This window comes from Habropoda laboriosa, unplaced genomic scaffold (genome assembly GCF_001263275.1).
Source record: "Habropoda laboriosa isolate 0110345459 unplaced genomic scaffold, ASM126327v1 scaffold336, whole genome shotgun sequence".
In the NCBI taxonomy this organism is placed as follows: domain Eukaryota; kingdom Metazoa; phylum Arthropoda; class Insecta; order Hymenoptera; family Apidae; genus Habropoda; species Habropoda laboriosa.
Window position 1 is genome coordinate 155,709 of NW_017100454.1, and position 14,673 is coordinate 170,381.

The 14,673-nt window shown below is 32.0% G+C and overlaps 5 protein-coding genes across 7 annotated transcripts in view; 3 read left to right on the forward strand and 2 right to left on the reverse strand.

Annotated features, from left to right (window-relative positions):
- Positions 1-956, reverse strand: part of LOC108575907 (tonsoku-like protein) — a 4,226-nt gene extending 3,270 nt beyond the window's left edge. Inside the window, 4 exon segments of the mRNA XM_017938840.1 lie at positions 3-166; positions 246-414; positions 493-750; positions 891-956. Of these exon segments, the coding sequence (XP_017794329.1) occupies positions 3-166; positions 246-414; positions 493-750; positions 891-903 (604 nt within the window). The 5' untranslated portion in view covers positions 904-956.
- A 151-nt stretch (positions 957-1,107) lies between these two features.
- On the forward strand, positions 1,108-4,578 carry LOC108575921 (guanine nucleotide exchange factor for Rab-3A-like). Of its 2 annotated transcripts, XM_017938855.1 has the most exons (9): positions 1,617-1,817; positions 2,596-2,724; positions 2,802-2,905; positions 2,979-3,191; positions 3,273-3,508; positions 3,589-3,972; positions 4,070-4,172; positions 4,252-4,318; positions 4,381-4,578. In XM_017938855.1, exons 1-9 carry the CDS (start codon positions 1,784-1,786, stop codon positions 4,458-4,460), a joined length of 1,350 nt encoding a protein of 449 aa, XP_017794344.1. In that variant the 5' UTR covers positions 1,617-1,783; the 3' UTR covers positions 4,461-4,578. The 2 variants fall into 2 exon arrangements, with proteins under 2 accessions (XP_017794345.1, XP_017794344.1); XM_017938856.1 differs by lacking the exon at positions 1,617-1,817 and adding an exon at positions 1,108-1,183 and having other exon boundaries at positions 2,596-2,905.
- A 3,059-nt stretch (positions 4,579-7,637) lies between these two features.
- LOC108575908 (juvenile hormone epoxide hydrolase 1-like) lies at positions 7,638-12,094 on the forward strand. The gene is made up of 8 exons (XM_017938841.1): positions 7,638-7,872; positions 10,329-10,440; positions 10,518-10,710; positions 10,783-11,015; positions 11,091-11,206; positions 11,280-11,479; positions 11,552-11,786; positions 11,875-12,094. The coding sequence occupies exons 1-8, from the start codon at positions 7,814-7,816 to the stop codon at positions 12,092-12,094; spliced, it is 1,368 nt and encodes a 455-aa protein (XP_017794330.1). The 5' UTR covers positions 7,638-7,813.
- A 340-nt stretch (positions 12,095-12,434) lies between these two features.
- On the reverse strand, positions 12,435-13,481 carry LOC108575934 (trafficking protein particle complex subunit 4). 2 transcript variants are annotated; one of them, XM_017938876.1, is made up of 2 exons: positions 13,187-13,481; positions 12,435-13,091 (listed from the first exon to the last, which is right to left on the reverse strand). In XM_017938876.1, the coding sequence occupies exons 1-2, from the start codon at positions 13,359-13,361 to the stop codon at positions 12,634-12,636; spliced, it is 633 nt and encodes a 210-aa protein (XP_017794365.1). In that variant the 5' UTR covers positions 13,362-13,481; the 3' UTR covers positions 12,435-12,633. The 2 variants fall into 2 exon arrangements, with proteins under 2 accessions (XP_017794365.1, XP_017794364.1); XM_017938875.1 differs by having other exon boundaries at positions 12,435-13,112.
- Positions 13,482-13,600: 119 nt separating this feature from the next.
- Positions 13,601-14,192, forward strand: LOC108575909 (gem-associated protein 6-like). Its single transcript, XM_017938842.1, has 2 exons — positions 13,601-13,781; positions 13,856-14,192. The coding sequence occupies exons 1-2, from the start codon at positions 13,633-13,635 to the stop codon at positions 14,190-14,192; spliced, it is 486 nt and encodes a 161-aa protein (XP_017794331.1). The 5' UTR covers positions 13,601-13,632.
- Positions 14,193-14,673: the final 481 nt, after the last annotated feature.

Consider the following 14,673-nt stretch of genomic DNA (forward strand, 5'->3'; position numbering starts at 1 on the left):
GAAATCTTCTCGTAAAGTATGCATTTTGCATAATGCTGCTGCTTTTTCCAATAAATCAACAGCCTCTTGGTGTTCCTTTTGACCTTCTAGTACAAGTCCCAGATTCAATAGCAACCGTGCCCTCATAGTGATTAACTCCTTGTGTTCAATATTAGTTTCTCCAAGTCTAAATAAAATGCAAATATTTTATTTATAATATTTCCAAAAAAATAATATTAAATCCATGTAAAAAAAAATAGTAGTACCCATTACATAGACGTATACTCTTCATATATGCCTTTCTTGCACTTGTGAGGGCATCAGATTTTATTCCAGATTTTTCATCTAAGCTTTCAGCCCAGCAAAAGTATGTTCTACCTAATGTTGCATAAGCTCTTTGTTCTTCTAATGTATTTTTTAATTCCTTGGCTCCATCTACCTAACACAAAAATATTTTTATTAATCATAGAATGCTGCAGTAAAATACTAATAACAAATATTTTAAGAACAAACCCAAATAAAGATTTTGATGCTTCAATGCTTCCTCATACGTGCCCATATTTGCATACATTTCTCCAATCATTCTATGTGCCACTGCAATATTTAATTTGTCCTCTAAGATATTGCAGATTTCCAATTGTTCAATATACTCCTGTAATGCATCTTCATATTTGCCACTCTCAAAGTATGCATCTCCAAGCTCTTTGACAATTTCAGCCAATTGCTGAAGGTTGCCATCACGTTTGACCCGTTTCTTCTTTTTAATTAATCCTATTATCAAATCAAGATTTATGTATACCTAGTATGTTGCACCATTTTACAGAACAAATTACATTTACTAATCGTTATTCACCTAATAAAACTTAATTTTTATAAATTTTCAATAAACATGCAAATAAAATGACACTCACTCTCCATATCCATTATTTACAAATGTAAATTATTATAGAAACAAGTGGTTCACATTTGATTCATTGTGTCTGATTTCGTGGTTCGATCGTGTGCTCGGAAACATGCCGGCGCACAGCACACATAGGCAAGCATCAAACCGAGAGTATAGTCACGCACGAAAAGTATCAAACGCTACAGCAGACGCCTCATAACGGTAAAGAAGAGAGCATGAAGTGCCATTGATGGAGAAACGAGGCAAAATCATCAAGTTACTAGACATCGAAATTACCATCGATAGCTGAAAAAAATTCAGGTATTGTCACGTTTTAAAATTTCTACATAAAACATCATATTTAGGATTTTTATTATTTTAAATGAACTGCAAAGTACCTCGGATATTCGTACAATTGAAATAACGTGAAATGAGACCGTGAGAAAACGATTACCGTGCAAATTCCTACGGCATTGAGCGCAATTGAAATCGTTTTAATCTAATCACGTTGAAAAGCGGGAACAAAGCGAATCCACTCGAATCGTAGAATAGTTTTCTTTCAGAGAAATTTCCCGTGCGCGTGTCACGGCGCTCGCTTTCATAATTCTTCGCCTAATTCGCGACGCGCGTGAACTTCAATGACTTCATAATCCACGGAGCACAAGTACGAGCTGGTACGAGGTAGTACGAGCATTTAGCAGTGGGTAACCTGTGGCGCTTGAAAGTTCACCCGTTCTGTGGTTTGTCAGTCGGGCCGTGTTGCGGGTCGTGAGTGGGTGATGGGTGCTGTGTCTTCTTTCAAGTTGACACGAAGTTGACATATTGTGGAAAAAATCCTATCCCGTTCCGTTTTTTTCCCTCTCTCTTTCTCTCAAGCATATACTCTCTGATATCATTTTATGATCTTCGTTAGACCCACTAATGGCAGGAGAGTTGCGTAAAGAGAGGTTCACGGGTAAGTCGTAAAGAGAGATTCACGGGTAAGTCATAGAGATGCTGGCAGGCATTAGAATCATCGTAGCGAGTTTTGGATCGATACACGCGGATTCCTCTTTTTGTCGATGAATTCTATTTCGTCTAATGGATGCTGTCCAATCCTTTTTTTTTCTTTCATCTCATCAATCGCGATAAGGTGAAGCAACGATTCGGAAGATATATCTTACGTCAACGCGAAAGATTTCGTGCGACACTAAAAAAGCGCTTAATTAACGGAATTATTCTGTCCGTGCTTTTAATTACGAAGATAAATTGCTATTAATTGACATGTTCCGTTATGAAAGGTGCACGACAGTGTTATTCCTTTTGTTATTGAATGTTCCACAGGTTTTACAAAATAAATAATATTATTTGAAGAATTGTTTTTTCTCTTCCTTTGGCAATTCAATAAAATTTTGTATATTATTTAACTTTAAATGTTCTGTTATATTCTGTAGAAATTTGGTGTTACATTGGAATAAAATTGTATGAAAAAGACAGTTATAGCAACAGATTTATCTCTTAATATAGTCCATGTGATCAAACCTATTTACAACACTAATCCTTCTTTTAGACCTAGAAATTCATATATATATATATATATATGCTGTTGCGTAACATACCTGTATTTATTTTAAAATCACTTCTCATTAGTTACAAGAATATTTTAGGGATTTATAGTTCTAAAGATGTTGCCATTAAGACAGAATTATTTTTAAGTCAGAGAACATCTGATCTCAACAGTTTAATCTCTTTAGTTCCAGCTCAACCAAGATCACTCCTGTATTTACGTATACCAGAAAGCTCCACAATGTTCTATTGCGATATTGAAATTCACCAACGATGGAAGAAAGAAAACTCGCAAAATCCTGTGACACTTTGGCAAGGTTGAATGAGAATGAACATAAATTGTTTGAAAATCAAAATCATTGTATAAAGCCATTACCTATTACATTTAATAAAGAGGATGCTGAAATAATAAATGACAAAGACTCCATTAATGATACGACGAAAATCAACTGTTGCAATAATTCCTCAAAAACATTGTTATGTACAAAGGATTCTCAAGTAATTTCTTATAATTCAATACAATATTATAAATCATTTATATTACTACTTATTTCTCAATTATCATTTTTAGAACTCTCAAGAAAAAGAGCCACCCTCTCCAACCACTCTACAATGGGGTAGGGCTATAGCTGAAGTGAAAGAACATGCTGTAACAAAATTGCAAGATGAACTTAAGAGAGCACATGAGGAGTTAAAGTTAAAGGATGAAGAAGTTACAAGACTCTCAAGAATCAAGCAGGATGTTGAAGCTGAATTGGAGGAACTCACTGCCAGTCTCTTTCAAGTAAACTTTATGCATTGCATTATTCATTTATGTTATGTAAGGAAATGTGAATCCACGAAGTAAAGTTTCATGTATAAATAGGAGGCACATAACATGGTACGGGAAGCAAATATACGTCAAGCTACAGCAGAGCGCTTATTGGAGGAAAGTCGTATGAAAGCTGAAGTTTTGGCAGCCGAAGTGGCAGCTCTGAAAACGTTAGTGTTAACTTCAACGCCGGCTAAACCAAACTTTCATCTGCATCCGCAAATCGATACGAAAAGTCGTCCAAATAGCGAGGATTGCCAACAAGGTCTTTTTGCAAGAAAACATCGAAGGTGAAAATAATAATAAGAATCAAGAATATCAATAATTCTAGTCACTGCTTAAATTGAATCCCACACATTTTTGCATTTAGGTCACCATCACATTTCAATCTAAAATATGGTCGAGAGAGTTCTCCACCGGATTCGCCGTTGAAAGAACAAAGACCATCTCTGCCGTCGGATCGAGAGACTCTAGAGAGAGAGTGGAAGAAAGACACAGAGAAAGAGAAAGACAAAGAATGCAAAGATTTGGGCCTTGAAGTTGATCCTAGAGTACATACAGAGTTTCTTAAATGGAAAGCTAATCCGTGTGTGGACAAAGGTGATCCTTTCGTTGGTAGAATCTTTAATGAAGACATCGATCTTTGCCTTGATTTCCCTAATAAAGAATTGGGTACAAAAGTTAGACAAGCCGTTCTCGATGGCATCATCTTTATCGAAGCGATCAGCGACAAAACTAAATTCACTTTTCCAAAGTAAATCACGTGTTTTAATAAAGAATCGACGTAATCAATAATTTTCTTTTCATATTTAATTAACATATTTTTTTTCTATGGTTTTTCTCTCTTTTAGAAAGTGTGTACTACTTGAAGCACCACGCCAATGTTATTATCGAATGAGACTCGGGGATCAAGAAAATCAGTGGTACAGCATATCACAAATCTGTCGCAATCGAGTGAGTTTTTCAGCTCTTTAAATGGTTTATCGTAAATTATATAATATCAAATCTGAAATTAAATATTTATTTTTCGTAGATCATAGCGGTCTGCGATTTCTTGAATTACCTCCGTTATATCGAGCGTGGTCTTGTCAAAAGCTCAGGTAAATATAAATCATCCTAATATTTCTTTCTTGCAGCGTAGAAAATTGAATAATTGTTACAGTTCACGATGTTTATTGGGAAATTACACGATTACGAAAGGAAATGGCATTTGCTCGTTTGGGCCTAGCACTATCGTCTTAAAACACTCTCCATGCAGGACTTCTTCTAGTCTTAAATGTAACAAATTAAGCCATGGATCTGTTATTATTCATTTACAACTATCAACAAGTAGATTGTTAAAAAATTTTAATCGTTCCAACTAGCCTCGATCTTTTTGATTATCTACTATGATTGAGATTTTCTAGAGTAAGTGTTAAAGTTTTAATATATGAAAGCTCTCAGATTCCTCTATTATAGCGTGAAACGCTTCGAATTATTTAAAAGAAAAAAAAGAAAGAAAAATTTATACAAGCCAATTTATGAATCTTTTCGATTGAGATTATAGTTTCTAAAGAATATCGAGTATTATTTTTATTCTCGAACGTCGAAGACTTCTTTAAGGATCTGAACGTTCATTATACGTTATTTTACTGTTATAGCAAGCATAAATATGTTTTGATCGGTTTTTTAAAGTGCAATGACGTATTTTTAAGATATTGGGGAACATGGTGCCTTTTGACTTTTCTCTTATTAATAACGCGTGACTAGCTTTTAGTTTAAGCTTCATAGTTAGTGGCGAATCAATCGTATCACGTAAAAAAAAGAAAGTAATTTCATTATTTCTATAATTTATTAACAGTTTTTTTTTTTTAATGGCAGCAGGTAATGCAGGCAGTTGTCTTTGCTCATTTGAGAAAGTGTAAATGTTATAGTCTAAAAGACTAATAGAGATAAATGTCTTCTGAAAATCTCCTTTTTACATAGTCTTTCCTTTGTTTCTATGTACATGTAAGTACATATACCTTTGGACATGACAAACGAGATCTTAGATTTATGTGAAGAATCTTTTTAACCTATCTCACGTATATTCATAATTTAATAGAAGATATGTCATCAAATATTGAAACAATGAAATTATTTCAATGTTTCTTTAAAAATTGAGAAAATGCCATAGATAATTCATTTATGAATAAATCAAAAACGTAAATGTCTATGAATATAAAGAACGGTCGTACTTTATAATAAGTTTTACATGACGTAAATTAATTTAAATTTATATTTTTAATCCTTATTTAAGAACGAATGATATTATATGGAATCTAATGATAATTAGCACTTTTTATATATAGTAATTTATATATTTTCGTACAATATGCATTAAAACATCAATGTTGTCCAAAGGTACACAATTTTCCCCCATAGAGAAAGTTGTAGTATATTCACTCTAAGGGATATGTTTTTTTCTGTTGCAAATATTAACTAGTACCTGGTAATTAGCTCGCATATTAAAAAAAAGTGGTATACTGTTAAGGGTTACACGAAACACTATACATATATTACGTCATATAATTAATATATGACTAAAGTGATAAGAAATGTTCGAAATTATGGATATTTGATGTGTGCTATAGCTAGAATCGTGTTTTACAATCTATCAAATTATGATTCAGTTGATATGAAACAAAAATTTTATATTATCGTTTTCTGTGTAACGCTTTAATTTTATCTTTCTTTTTTTATAATTATTCCAAATTATATATTTCATATAGTATATACAATCAAACATTGTTACTGTTACAAGTGAAAATGTTTTAATTTAATCGACCCAGAAATCTAACCTATATTAACAGAACATTTACGCTTTTCATTCTTCCATGAAAATGTAGATTTATTGAATTACTCTATAATATTGTTTTTATACATCTATGTAAATAATTAATCGCTAAGGATATGTTTCCTCCGCATTGATGGTGCTTTACAGTAATTATTGAAAAATATATCTGTATAAAAATTTCTCAACACAGAGCTCTTAGATTAATTTTAGATACTTGTTCACTTAGCAAATTTTCTACAATCAAACAAAAACGAATGTGTTCGAATGTGCAAATACAACATAACATGTTTTAACTTGAGATAATTTCCTGAAAAATTCGGAAAATTGTAGGTCCTCAAATCAAAATAAAGTTTAGTTTTCCCGCGCGAATAACTTTTATGTGCAGATGCTATTGCGCAGTAGTGACATTCTGACGAATTTAGTTAAAAAATCATTTTTGTATTCAACTTAAAAAATTATCAAATATGTGTTCGAAAATGTTTAAAAACATTTTTACTGTACATAAGTATGCGATGTTATCCTGAAAGGCAGAGGTATAAATTCGTTAAGTACGTTCGTTAAACAATAATGATCGAAGTGACAGGAAAAAAGATGGTAATAATATGTACATTTTAAATAGTCAATTAGGAATACGCTCCATAGTACTTGTTCAAATTGTTCAAAGTTGCCAAAGATCGCTTCCGAATGGTTTTTATCTAAACATATTGAGTTATTATTACTAGACATGGTTTCTAGACACATTTAGATTCAGAAAGACTCAAACAATTTTATGCATAACTATACAAAGAAAGTGTAATAGTAATTGTCAGACGAATAAGTCGTAATAGTAGTTCCATTTACCGATAAATTTTCATGTTCAATTAGGGTAGCACTAAATGTATAAACTTTAGTTATCAATAAGTTTTATGTAATGTAATTGTAATTATTTTTCGACCTAATCTGAATAAAATCTTTGTTTTAATATTGTACGTACTATTTTATTCCTCATTAGGTAATTTCTATACCGATATTACAAATATTTTGCATAAACTCAAATAACGGTAAAAACAGTGAAATAACTTCCGGTTGAAATTTAAAATTTTCAAGCCCTATATTTCAGTTAGTCTGTCTGAACGAAATTATTTAATAAATATTTTTAATTCGGGAAAAAGATCATAATTTTTAGTACTTTTCAATACCACAAACACAAAGAAATATATCGATCTCATATAAAATTAAAAATAGCAAATGAGGTACACACCTATTGAATCATCACAAAGTTTGTCTCTTCATATTAAAGAAAGTTAACTTTTTGTCCCGTAGTTATAATTTTTTTTTTATCATATGTAAAAAAAATGAATTAGCAAAATTACTCTGTCACTGTTATCTATATACTTGGTGTAAAATCAAACTCTGTAATTTTAAACCGCAATAATTATCGCACCATTCGAAACTGCAATTATCCTTCTACCAACATAGTTACACTACAGACGACACCTCGTCTGGGGTTACACAATTTTACGTACACATACAAACACGTATCGTATGAGGTATTCGCATTCAGCCTCTAGATGGTGCTAAAAATCAAGTTCCCTCACTATTTCCGTTACCTGATAAATTATCGGTAATAATGCCATAGACGCTACATACGAGATTCTCGTCTGTGATAATGATTTGTTCGGATCAACTTTGTTTTTCTTCTGTAATCTGCAAGTATAAAAGTTTCGTAAGATTCTACGCGTAAATATAGGTACTACTAGTTGTGCAGTTCAGTCAGTTGTGAACGGTAGTTCGATACAAAATGTGGAAGGCAGCAGCGGTACTGGGGCTTGTCGCCACAGGAATTGCTCTTTTCTTAAGGTAAGTTCGTCGATGTTAAAGGATAATTAATAATAAATTGAATATGACTTTAAAAGCGTCGATAACAGAAATAACAATGTTGTATGTGTATCAGTTATTTTTTAAATATTTCACCACTATTTTTAATCTTTAACGCGAAAAAGCTTTGGCATCATCCTATTAAAAATTACTCGAAAACTGTAGTACTCTTTTTATGTGTATGAAATTCATATAAATGACCTTCGTTTTATTTATAAGTCACTTTTATGTTTAGAAATTTATTCATAAGCTTGGAATGAGGATGTTCCTACAGAATATAGTGTAAATTCTTAAGTATGAAAGAAATTGTTAATTTATATGATTTGATTCATTACAAGTCAATACTTTGATAGTTGCTGTTTTTATAACACATTAAAATTTCCATTCAACATCGACTCAACTCAATGCCACATACATGCATACATACATATACTAACTAGATAGACAAATTAATTTTTTTCGTTGTAAATCGTCCTTTCTCAAATGTAGAATACCAGCGACAAAAAGTAAATTCAACATTTCTGTAAGTAAATGGTACTACACATAGATAATAAAAAATGCATATTCATGATCGAGACGTGTATCATACTTTGTAAACGGTTGAAAAAGATGCGCAGACCTTGGATCTACCAATAGGACCTTGTGTCTACCAATGAGTGACGTAATTTGAGGAAAAAGGATAGATTATTTCGTGTGCTAATATGTCCCGTTTTAAGTGGTCGATGAGATATAATATGATCAAGTTGAGTTTAGGAAGAATTATTGAAGGTCAGGCTTGATCTATGTCTGAAACTACGAAGGATAAAAAAGGACAAATGTTTACATATGTATATACGTATTATGTAAAATATGTACACATATCCTAATTACTATATAATGTATTTTTTATGAGAAGAATAACAATATTAAACGTTTTTTCTCGTTAATTGACGATGGATATAATCTTCTACATATGAAATTACTAATTTAATATTTTTGCTCAATGATAGTAATTATCACCATTACTAAGTTACAACTTCGAATTATTTAGCCGTTTGATCTATTTAAGAGCAAAAAGAAGAGATTCCTTCAATTGAGACACAATAATTTAAATAGCATGTCAATTGTTTGATGTGAGACGGTTTTACCTATTGAGCTGATCGTATAACACGATAATCAAAATGAACAATTTTAAAACATAAATCTATTATTAACTGTTGTTACTTTCTCTTATTAAAAATTCACTATTGATTTCTCTGGTGAGTGGCTTGCATGAAAGTTCATTATCCCAAATAAAACAGACTTTCTCTGTTATTTTCCACTTAAATATCCCCCGTCCTTACGATATGCAAACAAGATCCTTTTTATTTGTAAGAGATGCGAAATTATTTGATAACTGCATAGGACTATCGCGAAACGTACCACAGCTGCTTCATAAACCTTGTTATGAGCTTTCTAAAAAGATAGAATGGTTCATTATGGTGTTATCTAATCTCAGAACCGTTTACAATTACATGACTATCAAAAAGACAAATTGATTACTACCTTCTAAAATACAAACAAATTATACTGTATTTCAAAGAAGTAACATATTATAACTACTTGTACTACTATTGTATGTTTCCCTATTGTACTGTTTTACTTCCATCTTGAACCTTAATTTTTAAGTATGATATTACTCACAGTGTAGGATTTTTAATTAATTTTATAATAGATGACAGTACAGTGGGGCCCCGGACTTACATACATACGTACTAATTGGTTCCAGAGTGGGCGACGTAAGTCGAAAAAGACGTAAGTCGGGGTACACACGATAGCATGTACACATGTATGTATGCAAACATATATACACATGTATTTATCAGATTAGAGGTTACATTTTCTTTTAAATTTACAAAAATGATAGAAGGGATCACATTTAACGTTTCGAATTCTTTGCTCAAGTAACTTCCAGACTAATTCAGTAAGAATTAAACACGTGGAGCGTGAAATATCTGTTAAAAATAAGTGACTATCAAATTGTATAGAAACGACGTAACTGTGAAACGATGTATGTATATAAATCGGGAGGACGTAACTCGGGGCCCCACTGTATCACATTTCTGCGGTTTTGGCAATTTTACTTACTTAGAGCATGACATAGCAATATTATGCAATCACATTATCGCTTAAATACGTATAGGACCACAAAGCAAAGTTCTCGTTGGTAAAAAAATTTATTTTTCAATATGTATCTTATCGCGTATTTTATCTATTTGTCAGCAGTATCTCGTAAAATACTTACATACTTATTTGGAACGAAATAAATTTTTCGAAATATCAATGATTGAATGTATCTTATCGTTGTACGTTAATATTAAGAATATTATAACTTTTTCCTAAATCATAAACCAAAATTTATAATTTTTTTACTCATTGTCGTTCATACTTTTGAATCTAAATTTTTATATTTTGTTCAGTTCCTCGAGCGAAATTAAAGTACCAATCTTTTCGGAAACGAACTGGGGGTTAAAAAAAAACACGAAAGAGTCTACTGAGATACGACCATTTAAAATCGATGTACCAGTATCGGTAAATAATAAAATAAAAAATATTCTTTTAAAAAATGTTTAATTTCCTTTTTAAAAATTATTTAAATTTTTCCGAAGGTTATTGAGGATTTGAAATATCGCCTCGCGCACAGAAGAACCTATGTAGAACCGTTGGAAGATGCTGCTTGGACGTACGGTATTTCCACTAAGTACCTTAATACGGTACTTGATTACTGGAGAGACAAATATAATTGGTCTGAAAGACAAGCCTTGTTGAATAAGTATCCTCAATACAAAACAAATATTCAAGGTAGTAAAAGAAAAAATTTCATAATAAAAGTTGAAGTAATTTGAATCTAATTATCCGTATACAAAATTTTAGGTTTGGATATACATTACTACCATGTTAAGCCTCCAAAGGACAAAAACTTTAAAGTCTTGCCTTTGCTGTTATTACATGGATGGCCTGGATCTGTTGTTGAATTCCAGAAAATTATACCTATGCTAACAAAACCTTGGCCTAATAAGAACTTCGTATTTGAGGTCATTGCACCATCTCTTCCTGGGTATGGATTCTCAGAAGGAGCTGTTCGACAAGGATTGACCACTTCTCAGGTAATATTTTATGATTTATGTTCATATATATATGCAAAGGTTGACATATTTAATGACATAATAAATATTTTTCAGATTGGAATCATATTCAGAAACCTCATGCAGAGACTTGGCTTTGAAAAGTTTTATGTTCAAGGAGGTGATTGGGGATCTGTTATTGTTTCTAATATGGCTGCTCTTTTCCCAGAAAAGTTAGTAGTAACAGTGCCATAAATCTTCAAACAATGCAACAGGAATGTAAATTGCTACTGATTTCGTTTTTAGGATAATTGGCGTGCACAATAACATGTGCTCTACATTGGCACCGAGCAATTTCTTCTGGTCACTCGTTGGTTCCTATTTTCCATCGTTGGTAGGAGCGAGTGAACATTACTCGAAATTCTATCCTTTAAGCAAAGTTATGTCAAAGATAGTAGAAGAAACTGGCTACTTCCATATACAAGCTACGAAGCCAGATACTATAGGTAGCGTTTAACGAGGCAATTAACGAATTGTTCGAATTGGATTTGATAAAACTTATGAAATTTGTCTATTAGGAGCTGCACTGACTTCCTCGCCTGATGGTCTAGCAGCTTACATTTTAGAAAAGTTCAGTACATGGACAAATGCAACATACAAAAAACAAAACGACGGTGGTCTCACAGAAAAGTTTACGTTAGATGAACTTTTAGATAACGTAATGGTATACTGGACCACCAACAGCATTACTACAAGTGTTAGACTATATGCTGAAAGCTTTAATCCAGCATATATGGCCCTGAAAGTTGAACGGTAAGCTTATCATGTCCTACAGGTCTGTGAAATTTTTTTACATCTGTAGAGGACCTTCAATTATATGTTATTATCTATTTTATTTCAGATTGCCTGTAAAGGTACCTACAGCTTGTGCAGTATTCCCTAATGAACTATTGATACAGCCTCAAAGCCTGCTTCAAGACAGATTTCCTCAGTTAATTCAGTATAATTTCATGCCACGTGGTGGACACTTTGCAGCCTTTGAGGAACCTAGACTTATGGCTGAGGACATTTTCAACTTTGTGGAAAAAGTAGAAGAATCTAGAAATAAAAAAGTACAATAAGGAATTGAAATTTAAAAAAGTTTAATAACTTTTACACAACTATTCATATGTTTTTTTTAAAGTACTTTAATAAATTGTACATGTTTCATATTAAATACAAATGAAAGTCTAGATCAGAGCCGCTTAACTTCTTGCTCACGAGCATATTTCCCCTCCCGAGGTTCCCCCACTAAGCGAAACGAACACGCAGAATGTGTAACATAAACCAACGGCAGTCGTTGAAGTGTGGTGGGAGGACTCCTCGCGTCCTCCTCCCGCCTCGCCGCAACTCAAGCGAGACCATCTCAGTCGCATAGTGGGGAAACCTTGGGAGGGGAAATTTGCTCGTGAGCAAGAAGTTAAGCGGCTCTGGTCTAGATCATTTACATTCAGTACAATTTACAGTTTGTCACATTATATTGTACAATGTGAAATGTACAACATTGTAGCAAGATTTACCACACTTAACCTCAGTATGATTTTTGTACAAGTTTTGCATGTTATTTATAAGTCAACAACTTCACTCAGATGATAATAAGTATTGATTATACCACCACTGATTACACACTGCTAGCACCAGACTTTTCAATATTCTCCAATAAATTTTGTAAATTAGTTTCAAACAATTCACATCTGATTGGCATTTCCAATGAATAAAAAGGATTCTTTAAAGCATAATCTGCATATAATTCATACACTCTCTTCAATAAAATTTCTATTCCACTTTGTGTGGGTTCTGCCACCACAATGAACTTAATACCAGTTAATGTTTGGTAACAATGTAGCCTAAATGTGTCAGCTTCCAAAATTTCAATACCAGAGCAACGTGGTTCAGGGCTCAATTGACTGGCAATTGCAAACAAAGGGTAAAACATTGATGCTAGAAAGATCTTTTCATTAGTTGTCATTCTGGCACGACTAAATTTAAGAGTCACAGGGAAATTTTCTGGTTGTTCAAGAAATTCAAATACATCTTTTCCATTTTCTAATTCTCGTCCTACTACAGGACTGCCATTTACTGTAGTTAAAACATGACCCACTACAATAAATGAGTACGATTGTTAAGGTTACAATTAAAAGCTTTTTCCAATATAAAAGCATTATTATTCTTACCGTTAATTCCATCCTCCTGGCCAAACGAAACGACAACCTTTTTATTTTCGTAACTTAATTTTACATCAAGCGGAAAAGTGAATGGCTTCTCGTTCTCGATACGTGGAACATTATGATCGTGATTAAAAATTAGTCCACCTGATTTCGATACGATATAAACACCATAAATAACCATTATTAAATTGTTTCGAAGTGACGATTCACAGTACAATTAATTATCACTTTTTAGTTGTTCATTGTAAGTTTCACCAACTTATTGTTCTTTAAGAAGTGTTTATTTATACAACTGTCAATGTCAACTATTTTTTAGGTTATGTTTCATATAGTGTTCATGTGAGATAAAACAAGTATTTCAATACCAACATAACGTGTACTCTATTTCAATATTACTAAAAATATTTATGAAAACGACTGTACTTTTTGTAAAACAAATCTTTATTTATATCATGGGAGAAAATTCAGATTTTTCGCATAAAATCTATAAAAATGATCCTCTGTTATTTAAAAGTTACATTGGTATGGAAGTGAACATTTTGACGGAAGATGGTACCACAATTTCGGGTATCGTGTATACAGTTGATCCAGTTTCGGAGAGGTTAGGATTTATCATAATTTATTTTATTTCTTCAATTATTTTTTTATTCCTATATAATTTGTAATTGTTTACAGCGTTGTATTACTACAGGGCAACCAACAAAATCGTTTAAATATTGTATTTGGTCATGCGATAAAAAATGTAGAAATCTGTTCGGATAAACCAGTTAAGTTACCAGAATTATTTACAAACACCCCAACGAATATTCTTCAATCGACCATAGAAGAGCGAAAAAATGCTGTAATAAAAATGTTGAAAGAAAATAGATTCTCCGTAAAACAAGAGAACGACATTTTAACGATCGAAAATGTACTTTTAATAAAACCACCCTACGAACCTGCTAACTGCATTTGTGCTAATAGCATTATTTTAGGAAGAATTCAAGACCTTCTTTCTCGTGTAGGAAATTGATATATCGATCAATTTTAAACGCCATTTGTACAACTTTTATTTAATCAATGAATAAAGTAATATTAGGTAAATAATTGTAAAAAATACAAGTTCTCTTAAAAAAATTGCTTTATTTTTTAAATTTGAATTATATTTTCTTTACCATAAAATATTTTTTATTTCGCATGTGTCATGTCATCTAAAATAAAGTTCTCGCTTTATATAAATCAATCGTAAATGAAAAGTGTTTCATTTACAATTGAATTTAACTTTTAATGTAAATATACGTAATATTAATAACTTTTTTAAAAATCTCAATCCATTATTGTTAAGTTGTATTTTCGATTGAAATATGTAATGATTTTTAGACACCCCGATGGAGAATAAATCGAAACGAATATCTTACAAACTATTTGCAACTGTATTACAACAAAATATATGTGTTGCTCCTTAAGAGCAATTCATTTAATATTCAAAATAAAAAAAAAAAAAATTATATTAA

Bases quoted from the DNA above. Each gene is read 5' to 3' on its own strand.
- LOC108575921 (XM_017938855.1), top strand. From the start codon at position 1,784: ATGGCAGGAGAGTTGCGTAAAGAGAGGTTCACGG. The intron at 2,906-2,978 runs GTAATTTCTTAT...TATCATTTTTAG, and splicing joins TATGTACAAAGGATTCTCAA to AACTCTCAAGAAAAAGAGCC. The intron at 3,509-3,588 runs GTGAAAATAATA...TTTTGCATTTAG, and splicing joins TTTGCAAGAAAACATCGAAG to GTCACCATCACATTTCAATC.
- LOC108575908 (XM_017938841.1), top strand. From the start codon at position 7,814: ATGTGGAAGGCAGCAGCGGTACTGGGGCTTGTCGCCACAGGAATTGCT. The intron at 10,441-10,517 runs GTAAATAATAAA...ATTTTTCCGAAG, and splicing joins AAATCGATGTACCAGTATCG to GTTATTGAGGATTTGAAATA. The intron at 11,787-11,874 runs GTAAGCTTATCA...ATTTTATTTCAG, and splicing joins ATGGCCCTGAAAGTTGAACG to ATTGCCTGTAAAGGTACCTA.
- LOC108575934 (XM_017938875.1), bottom strand. From the start codon at position 13,361: ATGGTTATTTATGGTGTTTATATCGTATCGAAATCAGGTGGACTAATT. The intron at 13,113-13,186 runs GTAAGAATAATA...CATTTATTGTAG, and splicing joins CCAGGAGGATGGAATTAACG to TGGGTCATGTTTTAACTACA.
- LOC108575909 (XM_017938842.1), top strand. From the start codon at position 13,633: ATGGGAGAAAATTCAGATTTTTCGCATAAAATCTATAAAAATGATCCT. The intron at 13,782-13,855 runs GTTAGGATTTAT...AATTGTTTACAG, and splicing joins GTTGATCCAGTTTCGGAGAG to CGTTGTATTACTACAGGGCA.